Raw genomic sequence first — 16,703 nt, 5'->3', positions numbered from 1 at the left:
CAAGAAATACCTGGATGGGCACTATGTAATTGAGTTAACAAAGGCTTTCACCCTTTTGGAGGAACAATCACTCGAGCTACCCACAATAAGCTACCATCCTAGTTGGTTATCTCATAACTTCTGTGAAAATACGGATTCATTTCATCATATTCCTGTTCTTGTGACCAACCGTGAAGAACTTGTTCTCGTACTTTGGACAAGACTGGGTCTCGACTTGCCCAATCTCTGATCTGTCTAGCACATACCGGGGATGAATCTAAGAAGTTCAATAATAAAACAAGTTCTTGAGGAACTAGAACAACCTCATCGTTTTCATTCAAAGGCAAACGACTAAGAGCATCAGCATTTGCAATTTGATTTCCAGGCCTGGGACAGGATTGGCAGCTCAACATTCCGGGGGATAGAATCTTCAGGCGATACAGGGGAGGGAGTAAAAGAGGAGGAGGCGTTGCATTATTAGTTAAGGAGTCAGTTACTGCAGTAAGGAGAGATGATATCTTGGAGGGAGCATCGAATGAAGCTTTGTGGTTAGAGCTTAGGAATAAAAAAGAGGCAGCCACATTGTTAGGTGTTTATTATAGACCCCCAGATAGTCAGCGGGAAATTGAGGAGCAAATATGTGCACAATTTGCGGAGGTGTGTAAAAACAGTAACAGTAACAATATTAGGTGACTTCAACTTTCCCAACATTAATTGGGATAGACATAGTGGTAAGGGCTTGGATGGAGTGGATTTCTTGAAATGTGTACAGGAGAACTTTTTAGGTCAATATGTAGAGGGTCCAACAAGGGACAGCGCATTGCTGGACCTAATTCTGGGGAATGAAGCTGGACAGGTGGCTGAGGTGGTGGTGGGGGAGCATTTTAGTGATAGCGACGACAACATGGTACCATTTAAGCTTGTTAGGGACAAAGAAATCGACAAGTTGCAAAAAAATGTTTTGGATTGGGGGAGAGTGGATTTTAGTAAAATAAGGCAGGATCTGGCCAAGGTAGACTGGGAACAGCTACTTGTGGGGAAATCTACAGAAGAGCAGGGGGGGCATTCAAACAGGAAATAGGGAGGGTACAGGCTCAACATGTTCCCTCTAGGGTGATAGGAAGGAGGAACAATCCCAGAGAACCATGGATGACCAGAGATATTCAGGATACGATGAGAAGGAAAAGAGAGGTAAAAGGGGAGCAAATCAGTGGAGGCATTAGTGGAGTACAGAAAGTGCAGGGTGGAGCTTAAGAAAGCAATTAGGAGAGCAAAGAGGGGATATGAGAAAGCTCTGGCTGTTAAAAGAAGGGAAAATCCCAAGACATTCTATAAGTATATCAATGGGAAGAGTATAACCAGGGAAAGAGTAGGGCCCGTTAGGGACCAAGGGGACAATCTATGGGTGGAGCCAGAGGACATCGGTAGAGGGTTGAATGAATACTTCATGTCCGTCTTCACCCAAGAGAATGAGGATGAAGGTATGGAACTCGGGAAGAGAGACTGCGAGGTTCTTGAGCAAATTGATATAGGGAGTGACAAGGTATGGGAGGTGTTGGCAGGCTTAAAAATGGACAAATCTCCAGGTCCGGATGATTTGTGTCCTGGACTACTGAGGGAGGCAAGGGAGGAGATCGCAGGGGCTCTGACCCGAATTTTTAATTCCTCTCTGGCCATGGGGGAGGTGCCAGAGGACTGTTTCCGCTATTTAAGAAGGGTTGTAGAGATAAGCCAGGGAACTACAGGCCAGTGAGTCTCACGTCAATGGTAGGGAAACTATTGGAGAAAATTCTGAAGGAGAGAATCTATCTCAACTTGGAGAGGCAAGGTTTGATCAGGGATAGTCAGCATGGCTTTGCCAGAGGGAGGTCACGCCTAACAAGTTTGATTGAATTTTTTGAGGAGATGACCAGGTGTGTAGATGAGGGTAGTGCAATTCATGTAGTTTAAATGAATTTCAGCAAAGCCTTTGACAAGGTCCCACATGGGAGACTTATAAAGAAGGCAAAGGCACATGGGATACAGGGTAATTTGATAAGGTGGGTTCAAAACTGGCTTAGTTGTAGGAGACAGAGGGTGATGACAGAAGGATGCTTTAGTGACTGGAAGCCAGTGTCCAGTGGCATACCACAGGGATCTGTGCTGGGTCCCCTATTATTCGTCATTTATATAAACGACATAGATGACTATGTGGGGGGAGCATTAGTATGTTTGAGGATGACACAAAGATTGGCCAGGTGGTTAACAGTGAGGCTGAGTGTCTTGGGCTACAGGAAGATATGGACGGGATGGTCAAATGGGCAGATAAGTGGCAGATGGAATTTAACCCTGAAAAGTGTGAGGTGATATACTTTGGAAGGAGTAATTTGACAAGGAAGTATTAAATGAACGGCATGACACTAGGAAGTTCTGAGGAACAAAGGTACCTTGGCGTGTGAGTCCATAGATCTCTGAAGGCAGAGGGGCATGTTAGTGGGGTGGTGAAAAAGGCATATGGGACACTTGCCTTTATCAATCGAGGTATAGATTACAAAAGTAAGGAGGTCATGTTGGATTTGTATAGAACCTTGGTGAGGCCACAGCTGGAGTACTGTGCGCAGTTCTGGTCGCCACATTATAGGAAGGATGTGATTCACTGGAGGGGGTGCAGAGGAGATTCACCAGGATGTTGCCTGGGATGAAACATTTAAGTTATGAAGAGAGGTTGGATAGATTTGGGTTGTTTACGTTGGAGCAGAGAAGACTGAGGGGCGAGCTGATTGAGGTGTACAAGATTATGAGGGGCATGGACAGGGTGGATAGGGGGCAGCTGTTCCCCTTATTTGAAGGGTCAGTCACGAGGGGACATAAGTTCAAGGTGAGGGACAGGAGGTTTAGGGAGGATGTGAGGAGAAACCTTTTTTACCCAGAGGGTGGTGAAGGTCTGGAATGCGCTGCCTGGGAGGATGGTGGAGGTGGATTGCCTCACATCCTTTAAAAAGTACCTGGATGAACACTTGGCACATCATAACATTCAAGGCTATGGGCCAAGTGCCAGTAAATGGGATTAGGTAGGTAGGTCAGGTGTTTCTCACATGTCAGTGCAGACTCAATGGGCCAAAGGGCCTCTACTGCACTGTATGATTCTGTGGATGTGAGCTTTGCTGGCTAGGTCAACATTTATTGCCCATCATGAATTGCCCCTTGCTTGGAGGGCGTATAAGGGTCATTCCATGGGTGTGGATCTGGCCAGTCCAGGTAAGGACAGCAGATTTCCTCACCTGAAGGGCATTAGTGAACCAGATGGGTTTTTACAACAATGGTTTCATGGTCATCATTAGACTTTTAATTCCAGATTTTTATTGAATCCAAATTCCACCATCTGCCGTGACGGGATTTGAACCCAGGCCCCCAGAGAATTACCCTGGATTACTAGTCCAGCAACAATACCACTACACCATCACCTCCCCATATCTTCTCAACATCTACCCTGTCAAACCCCCTCAGAATCTTGTACGTTTCAATAAGATCACCCCTCAGTCTTCTAAACTCTAATGAATAAAGGTCTAACCTGTTCAGCCATTCTTGATAATTCAACCCCTTCATCCCAGGAATCAGCCTAGCGAGTCTCTTTTGAACTGTCTCCAATGCCAGTATCTCCTTTCTTAAACACGGGGACTAAAACTGTACACAGTGCTCCAGGTGCGGCCTCACCAACACCCTGTACAGTTGTAACAAGACTTCCCTATTTTTAAACACCAACCCCCCAGCAATACAGGCCAAAATTCCACTTGCCTTCCTAATTACTTGCTGCACCTACATACTAGCCTTTTGTGTTTCATGCACAAGAACATCCAGATCCCTCTGTGCTGCACTTTTCTTGGAGTCTCTCTCCATTTAAATAATAGTTTGCCTTTTGATTCTTCCTACCAAAGTGCGTGACCTCACATTAAACTCCATCTGCCACATTTTTACCCACTCACTCAACCTGTCTATATCCCCTTGCAGATTCCTCATGTCCTTATCACAACTTGCCCTCCCACCTATTTTTGTATCATCAGCAAATTTGCATACATTACATTCTGCCCCCTCCTCCAAGTCATTAATATAGATAGTAAACAATTGAGGCCCTAGGACTGATCCTTGTGGCACTCCACTAGTTACATCTTTCCAACCTGAAAAAGACCCATTAATCCCGACTCTCTGTCTTCTGTGTGTTAACCAATCCTCAATCCATGCCAATACATTACCCCCAATACCGTGATCTCTTATCTTGTGCAATAACCTTTTATATGGCAGCTTATCGAATACCTTTTGGAAATCCAAATACACTTCATCTACCGGTTCCCCTTTAACAACTCTGCTTGTTATATCCTCAAAGAACTCTAGCAAATTTGTCAAACATGATTTCCCTTTCACAAGACCATGTTGACTCTGTTTGGTTGTGTTAAACTTTTCTAAATGTCCTGCTATTTCTTCCTTAACAATGGACTCTAGCATTTTCCCAATGACAGATGTTAGGCTGACTGGCCTATAGTTTCCTGCTTTTTAACTCCCTCCCTTCTTGACCAGGGGCATCACATTAGCGGTTTTCCAATCCATTGGGACCCTCCTGGAATCCAGTGAGTTCTGGAATATTTTGACCAATCCTCCACTATCTCTGCAGCCGCTTCCTTTAAAACCCTTGGATGCAAGTTATCAGGTCCTGGAGACTTGTCTGGCTTTAGTCCCATTAGTTTCTCAAATACTTTGTCCCTCGTGATAGAGGCTGTTACAAGATCTTTCCTCCCATTAGCTCCTTGTTTATCTGATATCTTTGGGATGGTTATAGTGTCCTCCACTGTGAAGACCGATGCAAAATATTGATTTGAATTATCTGCCATTTCCCTGTTCCCCATTATCAATTCTCCAGTCACATCCTCCAAGGGTCCCACGCTCACTTTAGCTACTCTCTTTCTTTTTATATACCCGTAGATGCTGTTGTTGTTTGTTTTTATATTTCTTACCAATTTACTTTCATGATCAATTTTCTCCCTCTTTATTAGCTTTTTAGTCTCCACTGCTGGGTCCTAAAAAATTCCCAATCCTCTGACCTACCAATAGTCTTCATCGCTTTGTCTGCCCTAGTTTTTGATTGGATGCTCTCCTTGACCATCTTTGTTAACCACGGGTTGTTCATTCTTCTCATTGAGACCTTCTTTTTGACCGGGATAAATTTTTGCTGAGTGTTATGAAATATCTGCTTAAATGTCTGTCACTGCTCATCCACTGACCTTCCCCTTAGTCTATTTTCCCGGCTCACTTTAGACAACTCTCTCTTCATACCTCTGTAATTGCCCTGATTTAAGTTGAGGACACTGGTTTGAGATCCGATTTGCTCGCCCTCAAACTGAATTTGAAATTCTACCATGTTGTGATCACTACCCCCTAGAGGATCCTGAACTACAACATCTCTTCTTAATACCACCTCATTACACATTACTGGATCTAAAATAGTCTGTTCCCAGGTAGGTTCTGTAACGTATTGCTCTAAGAAACAATCTTTGGGGCCCTCGACAAATTCACCTTCCATGCCAATCTGAGGGAGATCTGATCTGACAGAGCAGACAGTTCGTATATAGATCACATTCTATTTATTTACAAAGGAAGTCAGCATCTACACCTATGCACTAACATCTAAAACCCTCTCTACATTACAGACTCTTACTCTAGACTACTCACTACTGACTACAGACTACTAAGGTAGTCTGCACTACTCTGCGATTGGGTAATAAGATCATGTGATTTCTATTATAACATTCTTCTTAAAGGCACATTACACATCAGATTACCACTAATAAATCCATTGGGGAATTCAGGAGAAACTCCTTTACCCAGAGAGTGGAGAGAATGTGGAACTCGCTCCCACAGGGAGTGGTTGAGGTGAATAGTGTCGATACCTTTAAGGGGGAAGCTGGATAAACACATGGGACAGGATTTTTTGCTGAGCGGGCAGGTGTGCCTGACCCTCTCGGGCTTAAATTTATGCGCGATGATGTCGGGCGAGCGTCCTGATGTCATCATGCACCCGCGCAATATCTCGGTCAATGGGCATGTGGAGTCGGCAGTGTGCATGCTGACAATTAACAGGCCTATTAAGGCCATTAACAATGTAATTGATAGACTCATAGGGTTATGCAGCACAGAAACAGGCCCTTCGGCCTATCATGTCTGTGCCAGCCATCAAGCACCTATCTATCCTAATCCCATTTTCCAGCACTTAACCCTATATGCTACGGCATTTCAAGTGTTCATCTAAAAAAATAATAAACCTTTCGCTGTCTATCAAACCTCACAGTTGGTGGGCAGGTGAAAAGGCCAAACAGCCTTTACAATCTTTGCAAAACCTCATCCACGGGGAGAATGAGGCTTCAATTCATCATTTTTTAAAAATTGCAAAGTTTCATTAAAATTTCATATTAGCTCCGATGATGGGGAATCTGTATGGGTAGAGCTGAGAAACACTAAGGGGCAAAAAATGTTAGTGGGTGTTGTATATAGACCCCCAAACTGTTGGGAATGGCATTAAACAGGAAATTAGAGATGCATGTAATAAAGGAACATCTGTAATTATGGGTGTCTTTAATCTGCATATAGATTGGGCAAATCAAATTAGTAACAATACTGTAGAGGAAGATTTCCTGGAGTGTATACAGGATGTTTTTCTGGACCAACACATTGAGGAACCAACGAGAGAACAGGCCATCCTCGACTGGGTATTGTGTAATGAGAAAGGAATAATTGGCAATCTAGTTGTGCGAGGCCCCTTGGGGATGAGCGACCATAATATGATAGAATTCTTCATCAAGATGGAGAGTGACGTAGTTGATTCTGAGACTTGGGTCCTGAATCTTAATAAAGGAAACTACGATGGTATGAGGCGTGAGTTGGCTACGATGGATTGAGAAACGTTACTTAAATGGATGATGGTGGATGGGCAATGGCAAACATTCAAAGAGCGCATGGGTGAACTGCAACAATCGTTTATTCCTGTCTGGCGCAAAAGTAAAACAGGAAAGGTGGCCAAACCATGGCTTACAAGGGAAATTAGGGATAGTATTAGATCCAACGAAGAGGCACACAAATTGGCCAGAAAAAACAACAGACCTGAGGACCGGGAGCAGTTTAGAATTCAGCAAAGGAGGACCAAGGGATTGATTAAGAAGGGGAAAATAGAGTACAAGAGTAAGCTTGCAGGGAACATAAAAACTGACTGTAAAAGTTTCTATAGGTATGTGAAGAGAAAAAGATTGGTGAAGACAAAGGTAGGTCCCTTACAGTCAGAAACAGGGGAATTTATAATGGGTAACAAAGAAATGGCTGACCAACTAAATACATACTTTGGTTCTGTCTTCACAAAGGAGGACATGAATAACATACCAGAAATGTTGGGAACACAGGGTTTAGCGAGAGGGAGGAACTGAAAGAAATCAATATTAGTAGGGAAATGGTGCTGGGGAAATTGATGGGATTGAAGGCCGATAAATCCCCAGAGCCTGATAATCTACATCCCAGAGTACTTAAGGAAGTGGCCCTAGAAATAATGGATACATTGGTGGTCATCTTCCGAGATTCTATAGACTCTGGAACAGTTCCTACAGATTGGAGGGTACTAATGTAACCCCACTATTTAAAAAGGGAGGCAGAGTGAAAACAGGGAATTATAGACCAGTCAGCCTGACGTCGGTAGTGGGGAAAATTCTAGAGTCCAATATAAAAGATTTAATAGCTGAGCACGTGGAAAACAGTGGCAGAATCGGACAGAGTCAGCATGGATTTACGAAAGGGAAATCATGCTTGACAAATCTACTGGAATTTTTTGAGGATGTAACTAGTAGAGTTGATGAGGAGGAGCCAGTGGATGTGGTTTATTTGGACTTTCAGAAGGCTTTCGACAAAGTCCCACATGAGAGATTAGCGTGTAAAATTAAAGCGTATGGGATTGGGGCTAATGTATTGAGATGGATAGAAAACTGGTTGGTAGACAGGAAACAAAGAATAGAAATAAATGGGTCTTTTTCTGAATGGCAGGCAGTGACTAGTGGAGTACCGCAGGGATCGGTGCTTGGACCCCAGCTATTCACAATATATATTAATGATTTAGATGAGGGAACTAAATGTAATATCTCCAAATTTGCAGATGACACAAAGCTGGGTGGGAGGGTGAGCTGTGAGGAGGATGCAGAGATGCTTCAGTGTGATTTGGACAAGCTGAGTGAGTGGGCAAATGCATGGCAGATGCAGTATAATGTGGATAAATGTGAGGTTATCCACTTTGGTAGCAAAAACAGGAAGGCAGATTATTATCTGAATGGCTATAAATTGAGAAGGGAATGTGCATTGAGACCTGGGTGTCCTTGTACACTAGTCGCTGAAGGTAAGCATGCAGGTGGAGCAGGCGGTAAAGAAGGCAAATGGTATGTTGGCCTTCATAGCGAGAGGATTCGAGTACAGAAACAGGGATGTCCTGCTGCAATTGTACAGGGCCTTGGTGAGACCACACCTGGAATATTGTGTGCAGTTGTGGTCTCCTTATCTGAAGAAGGATGTTCTTGCTATAGATGGAGTGCAGCGAAGGTTTACCCGACTGATTCCTGGGATGGTGGGACTGACATATGAGGAGAGATTGAGTCGGTTAGGATTATATTCGCTGGAGTTCAGAAGAATGAGGGGGGATCTCATAGAAACCAATAAAATTCTAACAGGACTAGACAGGGTAGATGCAGGAAGGATGTTCCTGATGGTGGGGGAGTCCAGAACCAGGGGTTACAGTCTGAGGATATGGGGTAGACCATTTAGGACTGAGATGAGGAGAAATTTCTTCACCCAGAGAGTGGTGAGCCTATGGAATTCGTTACCACAGAAAGTAGTTAAGACCAAAACATTGTATGTTTTCAAGGAGTTAGATATAGCTCTTGGGGCGAAAGGGATCAAAGGGTATGGGGAGAAAGTGGGAGCAGGTTATTGAGTTGGATGATCGGCCATGATCAAATGAATGGCGGAGCGGGCTCGAAGGGCTGAATGGCCTCCTCCTGCTCCTAGTTTCTATGTTTCTATGTTTCATCCTTATTCCAAACATGCTCATGAGTCCCAGAGCCCCTTGAGGGGACATTTTTTTTAACATTTTAAAAATCTTTACTTCTAATTTTCAAAACTCTTCACCTGTCTGAGGCAGCCGGGTACCTTGGGGAGCTTTCCCAGCACACACCCACGAGCTTGCACTCTCGCCTTTCTCCCCCACGCCACACAGGCAGCGCTAAATGCTGAAGCACACGTTTAACGCTGGGTGGGCCTTAGTCGGCCGGCCAGTGTGAAATCGCGGTCTGGCCCCGATCACAGGCAGCCTCCGAACTGCCCTCGCCAAGTCTGCCGAGCCTGCCTTACAAGGGCAAAATTCTGCCCATGAGGGAGAAGGGAATAGAAGGATATACTGACTGGGGGGAGGTGAAGAGGGGGTGAAAGGATGCTTGTGTGGAGCAGAATAACCAGCACGGAGCAGATGGGCCGAATGATCTGAAAATTCCTGTCAGAGCGAACACAGTACCCTCCTCCCTGGACTCCTAGAGCAAAGGAGTCTTCAACCCAGCAGAGGAGTGAGGAGCAGACCATCCCCCAATGTCAGCAATGACTCAGCTCGAAAGGATCGAGATGCTGATGGTTTCCAGTGATGGGAGGAGACGGGAGTGGGAGACTCAGAGACAGAGAGAGTGGGAGAGAGAGGGGGTCTGCTCAGTCTCAGATTCCTCTTCCTCCCTCAATCCCCTTCGGAGAAGGGTTTAAGCTGCTCCAGCCTTTAAAAGGATGAAAACAAATTCTTGGCCAGTGATCTTTAGTGACCAGGCCATTAGGAGCATTTACCCAGACTGTTGCGGCAGAGTGCCTGCACTGCCTGAATTTCATTATCAGACAGCAACCTGGGCACTAACCCATTCCCTCCTCCCCTGAGAAGAGGAGCTTCAGCCGAGTGAGATAGGGAGAGAGCCTCAGCCAGAGTTTGAGCCTCAGTTTAGACAATGGGAACCTTAACATTCAGTCTCGCTGAAAAATCACCAGAGGAAAATTTCAAAACGAACACTCATGGAACTATACCCAACCCTGTAACCCTCAATATCCACCCAGTCTAATCCCACTCTCCCCCTCACTCCCCGGACCCTTTAATATCCCACCCAGTCTAATCCTACACTCCCCCTCACTCCCAACACCCTTTAATATCCCACCCAGTCTAATCCTACACTCCCCCTCACTCCCAACACCCTTTAATATCCCACCCAGTCTAACCCCACTCTCCCCCTCACTCCCCACACCCTTTAATATCCCACCCAGTCTAATCCCACTCTCCCCCTCACTCCCAACACCCTTTAATATCCCACCCAGTCTAATCCCACTCTCCCCCTTACTCCCCGCACCCTTTAATATCCCACCCAGTCTAATCCCAATCTCCCCCTCACTCCCCGCACCCTTTAATACCCCACCCAGTCTAATCCCACTCTCCCCCTCACTCCCAACACCCTTTAATATACCACCGACTCTAATCCCAGTCTCCCCTCATTCCCCGTACCCCGAAATATCCACCCAGTCTAATCCCAGACTCAATCTCACTCCCCGTACACTGAAATATCCACCCAGTCTAATCCCAGACTCAATCTCACTCCCCGTACCCCGAAATATCCACCAAGTCTAATCCCAGACTCAATCTCACTTCCTGTACCCCGAAATATCCACCAAGTCTAATCCCAGACTCAATCTCACTCCCTGTACCCCGAAATATCCACCAAGTCTAATCCCAGACTCAATCTCACTCCCCGTACCCCGAAATATCCACCAAGTCTAATCCCAGACTCAATCTCACTCCCCGTACCCCGAAATATCCACCAAGTCTAATCCCAGACTCAATCCCACTCCCCGTACCCCGAAATATCCACCAAGTCTAATCCCAGACTCAATTCCCCTCCCCGTGCCACAGAATATCCACCCTGTCTAATCCCAGACTCCATCCCACTCCCCGTACCCAAAAAACCCACCCAGTCTAATCCCAGACTCAATCCCACACCCCGTACCTTGAAATATTCACCCAGTCTAATCCCAGACATCATCCCACTCCCCGTACCCAAAATATCCACCCAGTCTAATCCCAGACTCCCCTCACTCCCCGCACCCTTTAGTATCCCACCCAGTCTAATCCCACTCTCCCCCTCACTCCCCACAACCTTAAATATCCCACCAACTCTAATTCCACTCTCACCTCACTCCTCACAGCCTTTAATATCCCACCCAGTCTAATCCCACTCTCCCACTCACTCCCCGCACCCTTTAATATCCCACCCAGTCTAATCCCACTCTCCCGCTCACTCCCCGCACCCTTTAATATCCCACCCAGTCTAATCCCACTCTCCCCCTCACTCCCCACACCCTTAAATACCCCTCCAAGTCTAATCCCACTCTCCCCCTCACTCCCCACACCCTTTAATATCCCACCCAGTCTAATCCCACTCTCCCGCTCACTCCCCGCACCATTTAATATCCCACCCAGTCTGATCCCACTCTCCCCCTCACTCCCCGCACCCTTTAATATCCCACCCAGTCAATTCCCACTCTCCCCCTCACTCCCAACACCCTTTAATATCCCACCCAGTCTAATCCCACTCTCCCCCTCACTCCCCGCACCCTTTAATATCCCACCCAGTCTAATCCCACTCTCCCCCTCACTCCCCGCACCCTTTAATATCCCACCCAGTCTAATCCCACTCTCCCCCTCACTCCCAACACCCTTTAATATCCCACCCAATCTAATCCCACTCTCCCCCTTACTCCCCGCACCCTTTAATATCCCACCCAGTCTAATCCCACTCTCCTGCTCACTCCCCGCACCCTTTAATATCCCACCCAGTCTAATCCCACTCTCCCCCTCACTCCCCACACCCTTTAATATCCCACCCAGTCTAATCCCACTCTCCCCCTCACTCCTCAAACCCTTTAATACCCCACCCAGTCTAATCCCACTCTCCCCCTCACTCCCTGTACCCTTTAACATCCCACCCAGTCTAATCCCACTCTCCCCTTCACTACCCGCACCATTATTATCCCACCGAGTCTAATCCCACTCTCACCCTCACTCCCCGCACCCTTTAATATCCCACCCAGTCTAATCCCACTCTCACCCTCACTCCCCACACACTTTAATATCCCCTCCAGTCTAATCCCACTCTCCCCCTCACTCTCCACACCCTTTAATATCCCACCCAGTCTAATCCCACTCTCTCCTCATTCCCCACACCCTTTAATATCCCACCCAGTCTAATCCCACTCTCTCCTCATTCCCCACACCTTTTAATATCCCACCCAGTCTAATCCCACTCTCCCCCTCACTCCCCACACCCTTTAATATCCCACCCAGTCTAATCCTACTCTCCCGCTCACTCCCCACAGCCTCTCATATCCCACCCAGTCTAATCCTACTCTCCCGCTCACTCCCCACACCCTTTAATATCCCACCCAATCTAATCCCACTCTCCCCCTCACTCCCCACACCCTTTAATATCCCACCCAATCTAATCCCACTCTCCCCCTCACTTCCCACACCCTTTAATATCCCACCCAATCTAATCCCACTCTCCTCCTCACTCCCCACACCCTTTAATATCCCACCCAGTCTAATCCTACTCTCCCGCTCACTCCCCACAGCCTCTCATATCCCACCCAGTCTAATCCCACTCTCCCCCTCATTCCCCTCACCATTTAACATCGCACCTAGTCTAATCCCATTCTCACCCTCACTCCCCACACCCTTTAATATCCCACCCAGTCTAATCCCACTCTCCATGTCACACGCCATACTCTTTAATATCCCACAGAGACTTATCTCACTCACCTCTCTCTCTCACAACATTTAATATCCCACCCATTCTAATCCCACCCTCCCCCACGTTCCCTGTACCACTTACTCAGATAACCTTGTGGAGAATTTATCGATTTTTTTGACACTTGCTGTGTGGTGCTCCTTTTCTCCCTTTTTGTTATTTTGTTTATGTCTGGGGCCATCTCTCTCTCTCTCTCTCTCTCGCTCTCTCTCTCTTTCTCTCTCATTCTTTCTCTCTCTCTCTCTCTCTGGGGTTTGTGTTGATGCTTCAATCTCATGCCTTTCACACTCAATGTGTTTAGCATGTGGCCTCCAGTCTCTCAATGTTGGCCTTTCCCATGGAGCCCCTCACCTTGCACTTATTATAACCCCAAGCTCAGCATCAGCTCAGCACCCCTTCTGAGATGTAGTCTTCATCCCAACCCTTACCGACCCTGGGCCTTGGGCCTTGACTTATCAGGGACTTGCAATCTCCCCGTGGATGTTTGTGTTCAAAACTCGCATTTCAGTTCTTTATTCTGATGTGGATCTCTTCTCGAGTGGAGGCAGGAGGCCTGTATATGGACACTGGTTGTAGGCAGTTGTTATGGAGCCGGGGCCTACACTCCAGTTTTGACTGCGTTGCTATTTACACCGCTAACCACGGTGACCTTCAAACTACAGTTTAGGCAAAACTATTAACAGTCTGTACATTCTCTATCGTGCTGGGGAATGGATGGAGCAGTCTCAGTTAGGTAATAATGGTACTCAATCACCCAATTATCCCTGGGTTCCTTTTTATATCTCCCTGCTTTGAGTTCCTCTCTCTCTCTCTCTCTGTCCTTCTGTTTTTCCAAAAAGTTCTTGTGCGGATTTTGACCACAAGTGTAGATCTGGAAACAATCTCAGAACTCCAGCCAGTTTTGTATGTTTCAGCAATGTAACCATTTCACCAACTTTCCCAGAAATATCCAGTGCAGAAGGAGGCCATTCAGTCCTTTGAAGCAATTATAACTGCTCTAACTCTGTTGTAACTCCACTGTAACTCCCTTTTGTAACTCCACTGCAACTCCCTGTTGTAACTCCACTGTAACTCCCTTTTGTAACTCCACTGCAACTCCCTGTTGTAACTCCACTGTAACTCCCTGTTGTAACTCCATTGTAACTCCCTGTTGTAACTCCACTGTAACTCCCTGTTGTAACTCCATTGTAACTCCCTGTTGTAACTCCATTGTAACTCCCTGTTGTAATTCCACTGTAACTCCCTGTTGTAACTCCACTGTAACTCCCTGTTGTAACTCCATTGTAACTCCCTGTTGTAACTCCATTGTAACTCCCTGTTGTAATTCCGCTGTAACTTCCTGTTGTAACTCCACAGTAACTCCCTGTTGTAACTCCATTATAACTCCCTGTTGTAACTCCACTGTAACTCCCTGTTGTAACTCCACTGTAACTCCCTGTTGTAATTCCACTGTAACTCCCTGTTGTAACTCCACTGTAACTCCCTGTTGTAACTCCATTGTAACTCCCTGTTGTAACTCCACAGTAACTCCCTGTTGTAACTCCGTTATAACTCCCTGTTGTAATTCCGCTGTAACTCCCTGTTGTAACTCCACTGTAACTCCCTGTTGTAACTGCATTGTAACTCTCCTGTAACTATTTGTTGTATTACCATTGTAATTCTGCATTAACTCTGTCATAACACTGTTGTAACTCTCTTGTAAACTTGTTGTAACTATCCATTAACTCTGCTGTAACTCTGTTGTAACTCCACTGTAACTCATGGTCACTCTGTTGTAACTCCATTGTCACTCTGTTGCATCTCCATTGTAACTCTGCTGTATTTCTATTGTAACTCTGCTGTAACTCCACTGTAACTCCGCTGTATCTCAATTGTAATGCCATTGTAACTCTGCTGTAACTCTGTTGTAACTCTGCTGTAACTCTATTGTAACTGCTGTAACTGCATTTTAGCTCTGCTTAACTCTATTGTATCTCTGCTGTAACTCCATTGTATCTCTCTTGTAATTCTGCTGTAACTCCATTGTAACTCTGTCATATATCTACTGTAACTCTGCTGTAACTCCACTGTAACTCTGTTGTATCTCTATTCTAACTCTATTGTTACTCTGCTGTACCTCTAGTGTAACTCTGCTATAACCCTATTGCAACACTGCTGTAACTCTACTGTAACTCTGCTGTACCTCTATTCCAACTCTTTTGCTACTCTGCTGTAACTCCACTGTAATTCTATTTTAACTCTGCTGTAACTCTATTGTAACTCTGCTGTAACTCCACTATAACTCTGCTGTACCTCAATTGTAACTCTATTGTAACTCTGCTGTAACTCCATTGTATCTCTATTGTAATTCCGCTGTAACTCCATTGTAACTCTGTCATATCTCTATTGTAACTCTGCTGTAACTCCACTGTAACTTTGCTGTATCTCTATTCTAACTCCATTGCTACTCTGCTGTAACTCCACTTTAACTCTATTGTAACTCTGCTGTAACTCCACTTTAACTCTATTCTGACACTGCTGTAAGTCTGCTATGTCTCTATTGCAACTCTGCTGTATCTTTATTGTAAATCTGCTGTAACTCTATTGTAACTCTGCTGTAACTCTATTGTGACTCTGCTGTAACTTCACTGTAAACTCTGCTGTATTTTTATTGTAACTCCTTTATAACTCTGCTGTAACTCTGTTTTAATTCTATTGTAACTCCACCGTAACACTATTGTAACTCTGCTGTAAGTCTGCTGTATCTCTTTGTAACTCTGCTGTATCTTTATTGTAACTCTGCTGTCACTCTATTGTAACTGCTGTAACTCCTCTGTAACTTTATTGTAACTCTGCATAGCTCTGCTGTATCTCAGTTGTAACTCTGTAACTCTATTGAATCTGTTATATCTCTATCGTAACTGTTATACCTCTATCGTATCTCTATTGAATCTCTATTGTTACTTTATTATAATTCTGCTGTAACTTGGTCCTCTCTCCCTCGCAGGTTCTGAATTCCCAGGCTGCCCACTGCAAGGAGATTTTGAATGATAACAGTTCCACGGCGCTGATGGTGGTGGGTTTTGTGTTGGTGACACCGCTGGCAGTCCTGGCTCTGGCTGCTTACTGCCGGCTCGCCCGCCACCTGCAGCTCAGCCTGTGCTTCATCCCCTACAGCAAGGCCGTTTACCGGAACCTTCCTGCCTCCCACTACCGGGGGGCAGGTCTCTGCTGCCTCAGGACAGGGAAGGCCACCAGAAAAGTCTGGGTGTAGCCACCATCCGCAGCCAATGGGACGGGTGATGGCGAGTGAGGGTGGAGGGAGGGGATGGTAATGGGGGGGGTCTGTACCATTACTGAGGGGGCAGTGGGGGGAGGGCAGTTTGTACCATTACTGAGGGGGAATGGGGGGGGGAGGAATGGGGGGGGTTCTGTACCATTACTGAGGAGGAATGGGGGGGGGTGAGGGGTCTGTACCATTACTGAGGAGGAATGGGGGGGGGGGGGGGTGAGGGGTCTGTGCCATTACTGAGGGGGAATGGGGGGGTGGGGTTGAGGGGTCTGTACCATTACTGAGGGGGAATGGGTGGGTGAGGGTGTCTGTACCAGTACTGAGGGGGAATGGGGGGGTGAGGGGTCTGTACCATTACTGAGGGGGAATGGGAGGGTGAGGGGTCTGTACCATTACTGAGGAGGAATGGGGGGGGGGGGGTGAGGGGTCTGTACCATTACTGAGGGGGAATGGGTGGGTGAGGGTGTCTGTACCAGTACTGAGGGGGAATGGGGGGGTGAGGGGTCTGTACCATTACTGAGGGGGAATGGGAGGGTGAGGGGTCTGTACCATTACTGAGGAGGAATGGGGGGGGGGGT

The 16,703-nt window shown here is 46.3% G+C and overlaps 1 protein-coding gene across 1 annotated transcript in view; it reads left to right on the top strand.

Annotated features, from left to right (window-relative positions):
• LOC121274149 (transmembrane protein 88-like) overlaps nucleotides 1–16,107 on the top strand; it is a 26,421-nt gene extending 10,314 nt beyond the window's left edge. Inside the window, exon 2 of the mRNA XM_041181329.1 lies at nucleotides 15,841–16,107. Coding sequence (XP_041037263.1) covers nucleotides 15,841–16,107 — 267 coding nt within the window. The remainder of the gene's footprint in view (nucleotides 1–15,840) is intronic.
• Nucleotides 16,108–16,703: the final 596 nt, after the last annotated feature.

Source organism: Carcharodon carcharias, assembly GCF_017639515.1.
Source record: "Carcharodon carcharias isolate sCarCar2 chromosome 33 unlocalized genomic scaffold, sCarCar2.pri SUPER_33_unloc_1, whole genome shotgun sequence".
Taxonomy (NCBI): Eukaryota; Metazoa; Chordata; class Chondrichthyes; order Lamniformes; family Lamnidae; genus Carcharodon; species Carcharodon carcharias.
This window is presented reverse-complemented; position numbering and strand designations above follow the sequence as displayed.